This window comes from Sinohyriopsis cumingii, chromosome 19 (genome assembly GCF_028554795.1).
Source record: "Sinohyriopsis cumingii isolate HCF-2022 chromosome 19, ASM2855479v2, whole genome shotgun sequence".
In the NCBI taxonomy this organism is placed as follows: Eukaryota; Metazoa; Mollusca; class Bivalvia; order Unionida; family Unionidae; genus Sinohyriopsis; species Sinohyriopsis cumingii.
The window spans coordinates 41288371-41304677 of NC_142979.1; the positions used below are offsets into that span (position 1 = coordinate 41288371).

Here is a 16307-nt window from a genome sequence, read left to right on the forward strand (position 1 = left end):
AAATATGTTAGGTCTGCTTGGGACATTAGTTGGGTTCTATTTATGATACAGAGGATTCTCTTAGTAACAAATGGAGAGTTTTATGCACTTTTATAGTATGATATCATATGACACAGGTGATCTGATGCAAGTGCGTGGGACACCGATGAAGATTGTAAAATATCATCATCAGGTCTCTGAATAATCCACATTGTTTGTACCTTACAAATTGGAAATATGGTTAATTATAATTAAACCTGAGTAAGACTGGACGAAGTGCTTACTTAACACATTAACCCCTGGAGGAAACACATTTTGAAAGCTATTTCTCAATAGATCCGAAAACACCAAATGCCAGGTGATCTTTCAATAACATACTGCCTAGTTGTATTAGAAACATCGTTTTTCATTGGATATTTAATTTGTGCATGAGCAGAAAAGTAAAAGTTGGATTTTTAATTTAAATTTTTTTTTGCTAAACAGAGCCATTATTTTTGTATCAAGACCAATCTTTATTCCAAATGGCCATCTTATCCTACTTTTTGCAATGGGTCATCTGTCTGTTTGCAGTTCATACTAGTTTGCCTTAGATCTGAGACCAAAAAGTCTAAAATCCTGACACAAAATCGGATTCTGACCACGGGCGAATTTTGGGTAGAAAAAAATTGGGTCCAAAAAATGAGGGTTTTCCCTCTGTTTTTTTGTACTACAACTTGAAATTCCAGATTATTTGGTATCATTGTGGAGCCACATCTGTCTACCTTTCTATAATACCACCCACTTTATTGTATCATGCATGACCATGATGTGACAGAGCTCGGCAGTAGGCTACTACCTCCTGCCCCGTAAAGCCGTCACTAGGGGTGAATGTGTTAAAATGGTGTGAACCATGATCTAGGCTAAAATGTGACCATATTTATGGGTGGTCAAGTAAGTTATAACCAATCTTTGTTTTTTTTGTTGCATTTCAGTTAAGAAGCTGACAGTCAATACTTCGATAGTTCTTACAGTACATTAAGCTAACAGATCTTAAATTGAGCGTTAACATTAAGGTAAAAGGTCATAACATTAAGATAAAGGGTCATAACATTAAAGTAAAGGGCCATAACATTAAGATTAAGGATCATAACATTAAAGTAAAGGGTCATAACATTAAGGCAAAGGGTCGTAACATTAATGCAAAGGGTTATGACATTAAGATTAAGGGTCATAGCATTAAAGTAAATGGTCATAACATTAAAGTAAAGGGTCATAACATTAAGATAAAGGGTCATAGCATTAAAGTAAAGGGTCATAGCATTAAAGCAAAGGGTCATAACATTAAAGAAAAGGGTCATAACATTAAGGCAAAGGTCTTACCATTAAGGCAAAGGGTCGTAACATTAAGGCAAAGGGTCATAGCATTAAAGTAAAGGGTCATAGCATTAAAGTAAAGGGTCATAGCATTAAAGTAAAGGGTCATAACATTAAAGAAAAGGGTCATAACATTAAGGCAAAGGTCTTACCATTAAGGCAAAGGGTCGTAACATTAACGCAAAGGGTCATAGCATTAAAGTAAAGGGTCATAACATTAAGATAAAGGGTCATAGCATTAAAGTAAAGGGTCATAACATTAAAGTAAAGGGTCATAACATTAAAGTAAGGGGTCCTAACATTAAAGAAAAGGGTCATAACATTAAGGCAAAGGTCTTACCATTAAGGCAAAGGGTCGTAACATTAAGGTTTGTAGTCAAAGGTAAAGGGTCATAACATTAAGGTAAAGGGTCTTCCACTAAGGCGAGAGCTCTCACAGTAAGATGAGAAACCTTAACATTAAGGTAAGAGGTCATACCATTAAAAGAAGATATCTTAACATTAATTGCCTGACTGGCCCACCTAACCAGCAAGAACCAAACACAAACATATAATTACTTTTTCATTCAGGCAATCAGCAGGTTTAACTGTAGACATTTATATGAATGACACAGAACAAAGTAATCTAACTGACAATGCAAGCAAGTAGGTTAGCAATGACAAATTTGTCTCCCTAAGCTTGTGGACAGTCATCTAATTAAAATGTTATTACCCAACTTATTAGTTTGTTGAATTATCTGTTACTAGGAACTGGTATGCATATTTCTCAAAACGTTTTAGTACAAAGGTGTGACTGATTAAAAATTAAATATATGGATTGTTTACATTTGAAAAATTGAAGAATGGAAGTTGAGATTATGGAATTGAGAATGTGAGGTTTATTAACATGGAAATTTCTTGCTAGTTAAGCACAAGAAATTGCCAATTTGGATTCAGTGCATTTTATTTTTTTTGCACTGTTGTTGTAAGTTATTTTTATATATATTGTAAGGTTTATATATATATATATATATATATATATATATATATATATATATATATATATATATATATATCATACTTCCTGACAAACGACAGTCTCTGCAATCAGTACAATTTTAATTGTTGCTGTCTGATTTGAAATTACAGTGCGACCCCGCAATAACAAGAATTCAGATATAACACAGTCATGGCGTGGCTCCCAAAATTTCATATATTCATTTGCACATGAATTTTTTTTTTGTTTAATTACACAAAATAGTGTATAAATCATTTATTATCATTTGGGGGAAGAGATCATGTATGAATTGAGATATAATATGATCGTGGTGTGGTTCCTGAAATTTTAAGTACATGTACATCTATCTTTCTTGTAACAGGATTTTTTTATATATTTAAGTACGAGAAATAGTGTCTAAAACGTTTGTTATCATTTTGGAGAATAGTTCGTATATGAATTTTAATACGATCATGGCATATTTTCTGAAATTTAACAATTTCACCAGGTTCTAAAAGTGTTATGCCAAAATAAACGTCATCAGAAATGTTACTTATTACTGATCCATGAGTAAAGCCAGTAAGTTGTCTTTGTGATTGTCTTCAATTAATTCTGTATATAATTGATGCTCAAACAATAGCCAACATGTGTTTATTCTTTAACTGGATACACAACTAAGCACAGACAATGCGGTGGTTGATAAAAGATTCTCATAATTAAATAAACATAAAACTAGAGCCACCAACATGCTTGCTGGGCTTGGCGGTGTTATTCAACATAATCAGTTGACCAGTAAATAACATCTTTTAAATTATTAGCTGGAAATTGAAAGGGTATGAAATTGAACATGCATTCAGCTTTTTAAAAAATTATTAAAGTGACTCGTACCAGTGAAGGCCTGATGCACTTAAGTCTCTGGTTTTACATGTGTATGGTGTTTGCTTATAACTTGCTATTAATTTCCTATTTTTTATAAAAACATTCGACCGTTATGGAAAAGCAAGTTCACAAGCGCAAGTCGTTCTCTGCACTTTGCGCAGTGATTAGTAGTTTTCACACGTTTCTTTCGATATTCACAAAATCTGAAGTCAGAGTTATATGCACGCTGAAAGCATGTGTTGATTTTTAATTATTCTTGCTGTAGTTGTTCAAACAAATAGGCATGCAAGCATTAATTATTGGAAATTTGCAATGGATAAATGTACACAGAAACACATGAGAAAATTTTAGCAGTATGAAATTTGTACAGACACTATTCATAGACCCTGGAACCTAATGAACTGTGCACATGCTTCATCTTTCTAAACCTAATTTTGCTGTTATTTAAATAGTTTAAATATGTATGCAGTCTTTGCAATGGGATTACATGTATTATGGATTAATTGCTAGCCCCGACGGTATAACATCAGATGGCAAGTTAATGTTAATACTCTGTTCATGCTATATATCATACATTGAATTCAGTCACAATCATCAGTGGGACAAAATTATTGAATATTGTAAATCTGTGTGCAATTTTTCAATGGAATTACATGCATTATGGATGAACTGCATGCCACGACGGCACGATAGTAAATGGTGTTGATACCCTATTCATCATATACATTAGACATGAATACATGTATATGTGCCAATGAGTTCTCTGAAAAAAGTAAAATACTGTAAAACCCTGCTATTAACAATCCAATTTTTTATATATCCCAATTTTTGTGTTATAGCATGGTTCCACTATATATATGTATGCATGTATGTATGTATGTATGTGTATGTATATATATATTTTGTGCTTGCTTACATTCAAGTGGAACTGCAATCAGCAAAGATCCAGATCTGCTAGTGCATCAGGGTTTGTGCAGTTTGCAAGTGGACTTGTCCTGTAAGTGAGTATATGCCTTAGTTTGTTGGAAAGGAGACTTGTCTCCTGTATATTTCCCCAAAGTACTCTAGGTTTATTTTTTTTTGTTTTCTGATTTTTAATTTTTTGTCTTTGTTTCCATTTTTCAAGGTGGAGAAGGAGGTTTGTTCTCATTCAACCAGTAGTGTACTCTCTAACATAATTAGTAATGTGCCAGTACAGAATTTAATACAGGTATTGACTTTCCACAACACAACCACACTCCAGTCTCTTGCCACAGGACATTCCATGAAATTAACAAACACTTTTTCGTACCAGCAGGCCTGCCTGGGAAGTGGAAAAAATCAAAACCAGTTTGACAAAAGACGGTATCTCAGCTAAAATAGAGACCAGTGTTCACAGTATCTAAAACTCGGCAAGCTTCTTGAATTGAGAGGGGAATTTAGTTGCAACCCAAGGAGTTAAATAAGTTGCTTCAGATGGTTTTATGTAGAAACGGGAAGATGGTGAAGACGTTTCAGGCGTACCTGCCGAATAAATGTCACCGAACCTACAGCTGTGTCCACTGCAGAGCCCACCTTGCAAACCATGATGAACTTATCTCAAAGGTATATAAAATTTTTATTCATATAGTTTGTGGTAAATTCGTAATGTATAGCCCATGTATTATGTTGCCCATGTAGGGTCTGGCTGTTACTGCATTTATGCTGTGTACTGTATATATTTTGTATTTAACACTACAGCTTTGGTAGGACCTTGGCCTATCCATCTGTTTGCTCCCTGGACCATACAGAAGTAAGGTTAATGTTTCAAATATGATATAAAAGTTGTACTTTTCTCCAGGGGACTAAGGAGAAGAAATTTATAACGTTACAAACTGCAGTTGCTGAATGCTATTTCAAAAAGTATGATCTGTGTCATCATGCTATAGCATCATAGATATTGTATTAGCATCTCATTTTGCCATTAGTCAACATTTTTTTTCTAAACTACTGGGTGGCATTTCACCAAATTTTGTGCTTTTAGCGATTTTGCCAATATTGCAACCATCATCAGGTGTATAATTAATAGTCCTGTTGTCTCATGTCCCTGGAATTCTTGGGAGGGTGTGCTGCAATCATTTTGGCATCTGCCCATATGATCCCTGGGAGTTTGCTTTACAGTCTTAGTACTGTCCCAGAGAGGGCATGTTACAGTCCTACTAGCTCCTACCCCAGGGATCCATGGCAGGGTGTTTTGTAGTCCTATTGGTTTCTGCCCATGGGATCCTGGGATGGTGTATTATATATATATATATATATATATATATATATATATATATATATATATATATATATATATATATATATATATATATCTTTTGTTCTCCTCCTAGGGTGAGTTCTGCAGTCAGGTAAATTTACAAGAAAATTTGGTTAACACTAACAATTATGATATTTTTTTTACCAAACTTTATAAATACAATGCTTGATGGAGGACGTGTTATTCATTATGGATTTCTGACACCCATGTCTTTGGGTGTTGGGGGTTAAGGTATTGAGGCCTTGGGTGTTAGGGGTGTTAGGGGTTCATGATATTGAGGCCTTCGGTATTGAGCCTTGAGTTGTGGGGTGTCATTGTATTGAGGCCTTGGGGGTTAAAGGTCAAGGTATTGAGGCCTTGGTGCTGGGGCTTAAGTTATTGACCCCTTTTTGTTGTTCAAGGTATTGAGGCATTGGGTTGATGAAGGTCAAGGTATTGAGGCCTTGTGTTGTGGAGGTCAAGGTATTGAGGCCTTGGTGTTGGGGCTTGAATTTTTGAGGCTTTAGTTTGTGGAGGTCAAGGTATTGAGGCCGTTGTGGGGGTTACAGTATTGATTCCTTGGTTTGTGGGGGTTAAGGTATTGAGGCCTTGAGTTATGGGGGTTAAGGTATTGAGGCCTTAGGTTGTGGTGGTCAGTGTATTGAGGCTTTGGATTGTGGATGTTAAGGTATTGAGGCCTTGGGTTCTAGTGGTCAGGGTACTGAGGCCTTTAGTTGTGGTCAAGGTATTGAACCCTTGAGTTGTGGAGATAGTTTTGAAAAAAGGCAAGGGGAAGTACAGTGGCAATCCAACCAATATGGGACTATTGAATTAACTTTTTTTGCCCAAGACAAAAAATAATGGTTTTGGACACACTGGTGCAAACTTGAATGACCCTAGGCCAATAAATCATTCCTTCACCCATGATGGGTATTTCTCGTGGCTGTGCAGCTGCCATCAGCTGAAGGGTCTTTTTGTGACATGTAGATTATATTTCCTGAGCAAATCATGTTTGGTGACTTGTAAATCCACCTGGAATATCACAACCATCTGTCCTGTGGCCATTTTGAATTTTTTGCGCTTAATATGGCTGTTACCAATTACCGGTATGTGTCTAAAGTGTACGCGGGTTTGTTCCAGAATAATTTGCATGCAGCAAAATTGCACATTTTTAATGAACATGTGACATCAGACCCACAACATCGTCCATCAGTATCAACACAGATTTGTGGGGTTGATTTATCAGACTAGAATGACCCCTGAGACATACATGTATATGGTTGAAACTGAAGAATAGAGTGTATTTTGATGAATGATGACATTTCATTCAAAACATTAAAAAATGTACAGATGAAATATCGAGGTACAGTAATTTGTAATTTTAAATGTAATTTCACCTTGTGTACAAGTGTAATAAAGTTATGGTTTGATGCTTATGATAAAGTTCAGACTTTAAGATTTAATGTCTCAAACATGGTCATAAAAAGTGCAAATTTCATTTTCTTTTCACAGACATTGCTTAGGGATTTTGTTCTGTAAAACTATGTACAGTACTGCACATTTAGGATTGAAAGACTATTTGCTGGGAATTTAATGAAGCTTGATAATTCTTATTTTCAATAAAATGTTTAATATTCTGTGTGGATCAATATGTTAAACCTGTATGAGTAAAACTTTTATCTTTTTCAGTCCTTTCAAGGGAGCCAGGGGCGGGCATACCTGTTTAACTCGGTGTAAGTATATTTTGATCTGTTAACAAATCCTTGTCACTGTGTATGTGTGTGTGTGTGTATGTGTGTGTGTGTGTGTGTATATATATATATATATATATATATATATATATATATATATATATATATATATATATATATTTGAATACAAATAATACTGTCATACATGTTATAGACTTTTTAGTTTGTACACTAAGGAGATTTGAACCCAGGTCCGCAGGTAAATGGCACCCATTGTCTTGCCTGCACACACGAGCTCATATTCCCTCACGAATAAGCACACATCACCAAAAAATGATGTTATACAATCATTGTTATATGCACTCGTGTGTAGCAGACATTGAAGGAAATCAATGTATATACAGTTAGTTATAGAGAATTATAAATATATACCAGACAGAACGGAAAGTGCTATCACTGTATTCCTATAGAAGAATGCTTGATAATAGTCGGCAGAATTAATATTTTAATACAAATAATACTATCACACAGGTTAGAGACTTTTTAATTTGTACTCGAAGGAGATTCAAAACCAGGTCGGCGGGTAAATGGCATAATTATATATATATATAATATTTTTTGATTAATCCTGGATTATTTTTGGATTTGATCTGTAAAACTGCAAGTTCTTTTTCTCATTTGTACTTTGTTTTTTTAGGGAAATAAAGTATATCTTAAATTTTACAAAGCTTGTTGTCTTCACTCTGTTCTTGTTACTGAAAGAGCCTAAACATGTAACAATATATATATATATATATATATATATATATATATATATATATATATATATATATATATTTGGCCATACATCTCCTTGCCATCTATTCAGTTTTCTTTTTCAGCACAATATATTCATATATTCAGTTTTAGCAGTGTCTGCCTTTTATGAGTGAGGTCTTGAAAGAAAGAAGTCAGTAGATTGGGGGGGGGGGGTTAAAAAGGACTATGTGAATGTGGTTTAAAAAATTTATCTTTTTTGCTAGAACACCAGTTCTGAACCACAGCTCTGAACCAAACTTTTTGGATAAGTTTATACTGAGTTTAAGGAAGAAGTGTATTGATTTTAGTATCAAAAGGTCAAAGGTCAAGGTTACTTTAAGATGAAAAATGGTTGCTGCTCAATAAAATTAGTTATACATCACACACTTGGATCAAACATTATGGATTGTGCGTTTAATGGGAAAGGGAAAGCCGCTTTTGGGGTCGGATGGTCAGAAGTCAAGTTCACTGAAAAAAGATGAAAAATTTATTCTGCAGAAAAAATTCTCAACAATGTACTTTCACCAAAAGTTTGTAGATGATATGCATGTTGACTAAAGAACAAGTCTTTTTATTTTGTGGTCAAACATTAAGATCAGTGACTGAATTTTTTTGTTTTGTTTAAAGACTTTCAACTTCTTGCTGTCAGTTTGATTAGCTGACGATAAATAAAGAAAGTGTAACGAAGAGAAGATAAGAGTAAGTAATGACACTGTTGCATTTATTTCTGTATTAGTTTTGAGGGATGAAAAAATGTACAGTTGGATCTTGGAAATAAATTCTAGAAGGGAATTGTTTACTCAAGGGTGAGGAAGTACAATCCCATTATTAAATACAGGCTACATGGTGGCTAATAAAGATCACAAGCTCTTGGGTCATATATTTATTAAGTTCTGCAATCAATATTCACTTTCCCAACAATATACTTTGAATCAGTCTTTGTCAAGTCAGAATGGAAGGATTTTCCATGTCCATTAGAAATGACATGGTTATTGTAGCAGACAATGAAATTACATAAAATTGTATTGCAGTCTTACTATACAATAGCTGATGCAGAGAATGGAAATTATAGAAAATTGTGTTGCAGTCTGACTATACAATGGCTGATACACAACATGTAGTAATTAACAAATCTACGACATGAGTGTCTGTGATAATGCATTTAAATTTCCTGAATAAACATCAACAGATATTTGTAAATGTGACACCTGGGTTTTTTTCCTTCATTTTTAAATGACCCCACTTTTTGTCCTGATACTGGGTGACTGGCCCAATTCTGAAATGAACACTGAAGTCTCTTCTCAAGTCTGTTCTCACATCCAGTATGTCTGCCATGGTGTCCAATTCTGTCAAATTCTGTAATGATCACGGAAGTCTGTTCTCACATCCAGTATGTCTGCCATGGTGTCAAATTCTGTAATGATCACAGAAGTTTGTTCTCATATCCAGTATGTCTGTCATGGTGTCAGATTCTGTAATGAACACAGAAATCTGTTCTCACATCCAGTATCTCTGCCATGATGTTCATTTTGAAAATTGTAACCCTATTTCTTCAGAATGGATGGGGTTATCAATGAAAGATTTCTTATGTCTGCTTAGTCATAAATAAAATGCTGCCCCCTTGGACATCCAATATGACCACAGAAAGATATCTTATGCCTGCCTCTCAGGTATCAAACATGTGTCCCATTGATTAGAGTCAAATGTGCTGCCAACTGTGCTTTATCAGCATCCTGAGAGAGAATAGAGATTAACAGACAGACAGAGAGATGCATAGAATGAATTTTGCTCCTTTTGATGGCATGATAACTTAAGATTTCATCCGTTATCCATTGCACTTTCCTTCCATTCATCTGACTACAGCCCTTGCAGTATTTACTATATAGTGGTGTAATGAACAAATCCATGGAGCCAAAAAATGAGTGTGGTTAATCCAGACTAGGTTTGCATATACTATCTACCAGCTAAACAGGTTTCCCATCTCTCTCTGCCTATTAAACCATCTGGAGTCTTTGAATTGGAGGATTCATTAGTGTATAGATAGATATACCTATTGCAATTTGTGGTATGCTCAGTGCATTTTGCTGGTGTTTTTATGTGCAACACAAACTGATGATAAAAGTACAGCTTGTGTTAAATTCACAGTGTTAATGCCTGTTAGCATCAACTGGGGCACATGGTACCATATTTACTAGTCTTTAACATGCTTCCAACTACGTACAACATCAGGTAATCTTTCATATTAAAGACCCTTATTACACCGCTGCCCCTCTGAAGAGATCTCTGGTTGGAGTCCTGTGCTCTCTATAAACACTTTAAGCACAACCTGGACCCTTCAAAATTCCAGGTTTTGGAGCCTTTGTTTTAATGCAATGAAACCTGTGAACTTTGTATTTTGGGTACAGTTGAAGTTTACTTGGCATGAAAGGTTAACCATAATGAAATAAAGTATTTTCATGTTCAAAACATATGAAGTACGAAATTTAAATAAATCCAAAAGATACTTGCTTTTTTTAATGAAGTCCTACCTCACTCTAATGATGTAGTTGGAACCATAAAGGTCTGCTGCAGTATACAGGTAAAACCCATTATAATGCAGTGCTCATGATCCAAAGAATAACATCTTGATATATGCGGGATGACATTAAGAAATTTTTACTGAATCATGTTATAACAGGTTTTACTGGTAATAGTAAATAATTCTCCCCCACTCTAATACTACAATGGAAGCCATACAAGTCTACTGTTATACAATGGTAAATAATTTCTTAGTTGCTCTAATACTATCATGGGAATCATACAGGTTTGCTGATATACAGTGGTAAATAATTCCTCCCTCCTTCAAAAACTATCATGGGTGCCATACAAGTTTATTGTATTACACAGTGGTAAATAATTCTTCCCTACTATAATACTAGCAGTTTACAGTTTTATACATGCAAAGTACAATTAAACCAATACAATGGATCCAGGACCGTGCCTGTGTTATATTAATTGCTATGCTATTAGGCATGGCACCTTGTCAGACCTGCCAACTCTTACGATTTTGCCCTAAGTCTTACGAAAATTACCCTTAAAATACAGACTTGTGGCATACAAGCAAAAACTACAGAAAAATGTTTGTTGCTGACAGATCCGGATAATTGGTTCATCTGTGTATTATTTGGATCCGGGTTTCATCTTAGAATTAGTGAAATTAGTCAGGGAACCAGACTAACTTTAAAGCTTCACCCCAGACACTTTAAACTGCACCTATTCATGCGAAGCGTCTGCATGATCAAACTGTTGATATAGAATTTTTTTAAATGGCGTCCAGAAAGCTATGCATGTTTAAGACGAAAGGGAAACTAAGCTTCTAGAAAACTGTTAATAATCAACACAGAAGAATACAAAGAAGTATTTAGATTCTTGTGAATAAAAGCTGGAAAGGACATGTTTATTGGACATCATGTGCCAATTTGAGTATGTCTCGTGGCAGGAGATATGATTGCCATTGTCATGTGAAATGGAAAAGAATTTCCAAGAATTATGTCAAGTTGAGAGATAGCAACAAGCCATTGAGTTGCATAGGGTTTGGAACTAAAGTTTGTGAAAGTGTACTAGTGTAAATAAAATATGCGCATACTTTACAAACTTTCAGTTGAACATAACGTTTATCGTCAATTTGTTGAACTTTTTATTACGTTTTCCAGCTTTACGATAGCAGTTTTGATATTTTGTTACACCTTACTGAAAACTGGTAAATGTTACGGAAGAAAATCAACTGCCTTACTGAGACTGACTCGTCAGGGTTGGCAGGTCTGCCTTGTACTAAAGACATGCATGTAACATGCAGAGTACAATTTCCCCAATATAAGGGGATCCAGGACTGTTATGTCAAGGACAGTGCTCTGCTGAGACAGTTTATAATGAGGGTTCATTGTACCTCACAATCATAAGAAAAATAACCGTGGTACATGCAATATACTTTTGACATGTTTATGTTCTGTATGAAAGTGGCCCTGAATAATACTTGTGTATGTGGGTCACGTGTATCAACATCTCTTTTTATTTGTACCCCAGTATTTAAACAATATCAGTGTACATGTATTTATTTATACACTCAAAATATAAGGCTTAACTGCTAAAATTTACAGTACTTAAGACTAGATACAGTTATTTGATGTTTTTTGTTTGTCCTTAACTTGAAGAATGTATGGTCATAGCTTTTTTTGTTTTAGAGTAGAGTAATGAAAAATTATTTTTAATGTCAAAGACATCCCATTTCTTTCTTTTAAAAAAATGTGATTTTGATCACTTTCCATGAGCATTTAATTTACTACTAATTACAATTAAACCTTTCAGCTTTTTATCTGAATTGACATCAGAAAATTGTATGGGTAAAGATGAATACTACCTAATTAATAAGCAATTTGGTGATGAAAACCCTGTTTTTTCAGTTAAAAGAAGTTTGAATCATCAACATTTTGAGATTCTGCCAAACAGATTATAAAATTTTATGTCAGTTTTTTTAATATGGATTGAGTCTGCATTGTGCAAAGTGATTTATAGTGTGTGATCCAATTCAGATCAGTTTTGTTAATTAAAGTATAAAATTGGGTTAGTTTGTTCAGTGGAGTATATAAATCAGGTCAGTATAAAAATTGGGTCAGGTTTGTTCATTATGGTACCAAAACTGGATCAGTTTTGTTAATTACAGTAATTCAGATCAGGTTAGTTTTGTTAATTAGAGCATACAAGTCACAATGAACAACGGTTGAATTTGTATATACCATGATTGGCTGGTATTTTGTCCATTTAAAAAAGGGTACAAAAATATTACTTTAACATTCTGTATTTTAACCTCATTAAGCAAAACATTCTCTCGCTGTTTGATGTCACATTATCTTTGCTTTGTGCTTTACTTTTTATTTTTTTATTTTTTTGCTAAATATTAAAGTTTCAGGCAGGCAGATGAGTATTAAAAGCAAAAGGCAGACAAATGAGTGCATGATGCTGTAGGCAGACAAATGAGTGCTTAAAGCTATAGGCAGACAAATAAGTACACAAAGCAATTTGCAGACAAATGAGTACACAAAACTATAGGCAGACAAATAAGTACACAAAGCTGTGGGCAGACAAATAAGTACACTAAGCTATAGGCATACAAATGAGTATTTAAATCTATAGGCAGACAAATGAGTAATCAAAGCTATTGGCAGACAAATGAGTACTTAAAACTGTAGGCAGACAAATAAGTATACAAAGCTGTAGACAGACAAATGAGTACTTAAATCTATAGGCAGACAATGAGTATTTAAATCTATAGGCAGACAAATGAGTACTTAAAGCTATAGGCAGACAAATGAATACACTAAGCTTTAGGCAGACAAATGAGTACACTAAGCTTTAGGCAGACAGATGAGTACACTAAGTTATAGGCAAACAAGTACACAGTAGGCAGACAAATGAGTACTCAAAGCTATAGGTACACAAAATCCTGAGGATAGTCATGTTACTGTTTTTTTTTTCTTCCCAGCAGTGATAATGGAAAGCAGTGTGCATGCACATCATAGTAGAGATGGACTAATACATCCCATTATAATTCAAAGGGTATATAATGCCTTGTTGTTGGTTGACTCCCATATCATTTTAAGCACAGGTCTTTCAGCTACCGAACCATATTATACAACGGTGAAAGTATCAAATGGGATGCATTTATGTATTAGCAACATGATATTGCATAGACAGAGATATGAATCTTTATCAGCTAGAGTCTTCCAAGTAAGAAATTGTTCTATTGCATGGGCAGATAAGAAAACAGAATGCGAACATTATTTCATTTAAAATTGCAAAAACGATTTATGATCATGGATGTAAGGATGCAGATATATCCTACTGCAGAGGACAATTAACATAATTATTTTGAATAATAAATATACATAGTTAACAAAAAGAAAATCAATTACATTTATATTTACATAAAATGTTAAAGTGAAATTGTATTTAATTTTCTTATTCTTAGCTTTAATTATTTACATATACAAATTAGGGATATTTTTGTCCTTTTCTGAAAAGACATCAGCCATTCTATTTTTTAAACTATAGTTTTATGTGTGGACACTGATGGAAATAAAGTATAAGCATTTATCTTCAGCATCAATTGTGGCATTGAAAATGAAACATTGGGACAGTTTCACTATAGGCCTCAGTTTTATGCTATGAGTTTTGTTTTGCCTGTCCCATGAAATGCAAGGAGTTCTGTCTAGCCTGTCCCATGATATGCAGTGAGTTCTGTCTTGCCTGTCCCATGATATGCAAGGAATTCTGTCTTGCCTGTCTCACAAGTTTTGCCACTCTTACTAGTGTATGCCATGATATGCCAGGAGTTTGTCTTGCCTGTCTAACACGTTCACACCATGATATGCTTGAGTTTCTGTCTTGCCTGTCTCATGGTTTATGTCATGATATGCAAGGAGTTCTGTCTTGCCTCTCCCACAAATTCATGCCATGATATGTTAGGATTTCTATCTTTCCTGTCTCGCAAATGTTTGCGATGATATGCTACGAGTTCTGTATTGCCTTTATAAAGGCCATTGGCATTAAGAGCCTCACCTGCTTAAGCAGAAAGTTCGTTGCATCATGATGAGTAATTTTGCATTTTTAAACTCGGTGGATGTATTCACCTGAAAAATTAGGATAATATTACATTGAGTCAAAAGGTTATATGCTGATATGCTAGGAATTCCTCGCTTAAGAGTTCTGTTCTAAAATTGTTATCAGTCCTGTATGGTACAGGTGCTGTGGAACTTTGAAATGTGATATACAGTAACCTTATTAATTCAAAACATGCAAATCCAATTGTAAAATTTGGTGTAAATATCAACAAGTATGATATTGCAGATATATTTGTGACTTTGAAAGAAAGGGAGAGATTCAGTACATGCCAGATGAAAACATTTGTGAAAGAAACATACCCAAATGCATGTGCAAATTACATGTAGGTTGGCAGTGAAAGAGGCTGTTGTGATTAAATGTGCACCAGCCAGTTTGCCAACAATCACTGATTAAAATAAAGACTGTAAGAAACTTGTAAGAAAATTAGTTATTAATATATGTTGTTGTTGTTGTAGGGTTTAATGCCATTTTTCAGCACACAATAGGCTATACATGGCGGTCAGTATTAATGGCGGAGGAAGAACCCGGGAATCCCCGGAAAGAACCACCAACCCTCGAGAAGCTACTGGCAAGCTTTCTCACATACCCACATTGGCTGAATCCAAGACTCGAACCCACGCAGACAGAGGTGAGATGGCAGTGATCCGTAACAGAGAGCGCTTTAGACCACTCAGCCATTCGGGGCCCCCATTAATATATGTTCATCTCTGTTTAAAATATCAAAGTTTATTTTTGTATAGTACACAAAGTTGCCATGTGAAAGGAAAATGACCTTATTTTGCAAACTTTTCATTGTCTGCTTTCTTTGGTATAGTCAGAATAAAAATGTCTGGTACCGCCAGAGTTTTGATTAACTTCAGAGTTCAGGTTTTGTCAGAACATAATTATCACTTTCTCATATACAAGTTAAGTCCAGCTGCATTTTGTTAATTTTTTATTACAGCATTTCATTTTTAAAATGCATAATTTCCTGCAAATGTTATCCACCCTCTCTGAACGTTATTAACGTCCTGAAAGTACATGACTTTCTCTGAATGCCAGGTTGACACTGCAGTATATGAAACAGAAATGATGTTGAAAATTATGACCTGAGGATGTAAGACTTTTCTCAGCACCGCAATAATCTTTTCCTCCAAGATGTTAAATTCATGAAAAACCATATCATGTCATAGTTCCTTGTATAATAATACTGTAGGCCTGTTAATATGCTGGTAGGAGTTTGTCTTGCCACTCTAGTTTGCTGATATAAAGAATGTTTCAATGTTTTAAACAAAGCTCTTGTTAAAAGATTTAAAAACAGATAAACTTCAGTTATTCTGGATAATTATCTAGATATGCTAGTAGTTACAAAATGGCCTTCTCTGTGTTACTTTGTTGAAGTTTGGTGTTAAAATATTATAAAGTTGCATTTTTTGGCATTAGTTTCTTATTCGGCTGAAACTTTTGGATAATGTCCTTGTAATTTATACACTGTTATAATAGAAGTTAATATTCCTCTTTTATCTTGCCTGCTTGCACAGAAAAACTTTTCATTCTATTCAGTAGTGTTCAAGAATTGTGTGTCTGATACCTCTGCAGAATGATTGTTCAGGTAATACAAAAATAATTTGCTTTTATTGAGGCCTGTGCAAGTCTTTAAGTCATAACTGTAATCAATTAATCATGATTACTCCAGCTGATTACAGTACAAACAAGGTGACAGTTCAGTTCATGCACC

General features: G+C 34.6%; 1 protein-coding gene across 3 annotated transcripts in view; it reads left to right on the top strand.

The window, feature by feature from the left end:
- Positions 1 to 16307, top strand: part of LOC149775558 (protein yippee-like 1) — an 87732-nt gene that overhangs the window by 17082 nt on the left and 54343 nt on the right. Inside the window, exons 2-3 of one of the 3 annotated variants that reach the window (XM_089943949.1) lie at positions 4314 to 4771; positions 7134 to 7177. In XM_089943949.1, the coding sequence (XP_089800075.1) occupies positions 4643 to 4771; positions 7134 to 7177 (173 nt within the window). In that variant the 5' untranslated portion in view covers positions 4314 to 4642. The remainder of the gene's footprint in view (positions 1 to 4313; positions 4772 to 7133; positions 7178 to 16307) is intronic. The other 2 variants (XM_089943951.1, XM_089943950.1) reach the window with 2 other exon arrangements.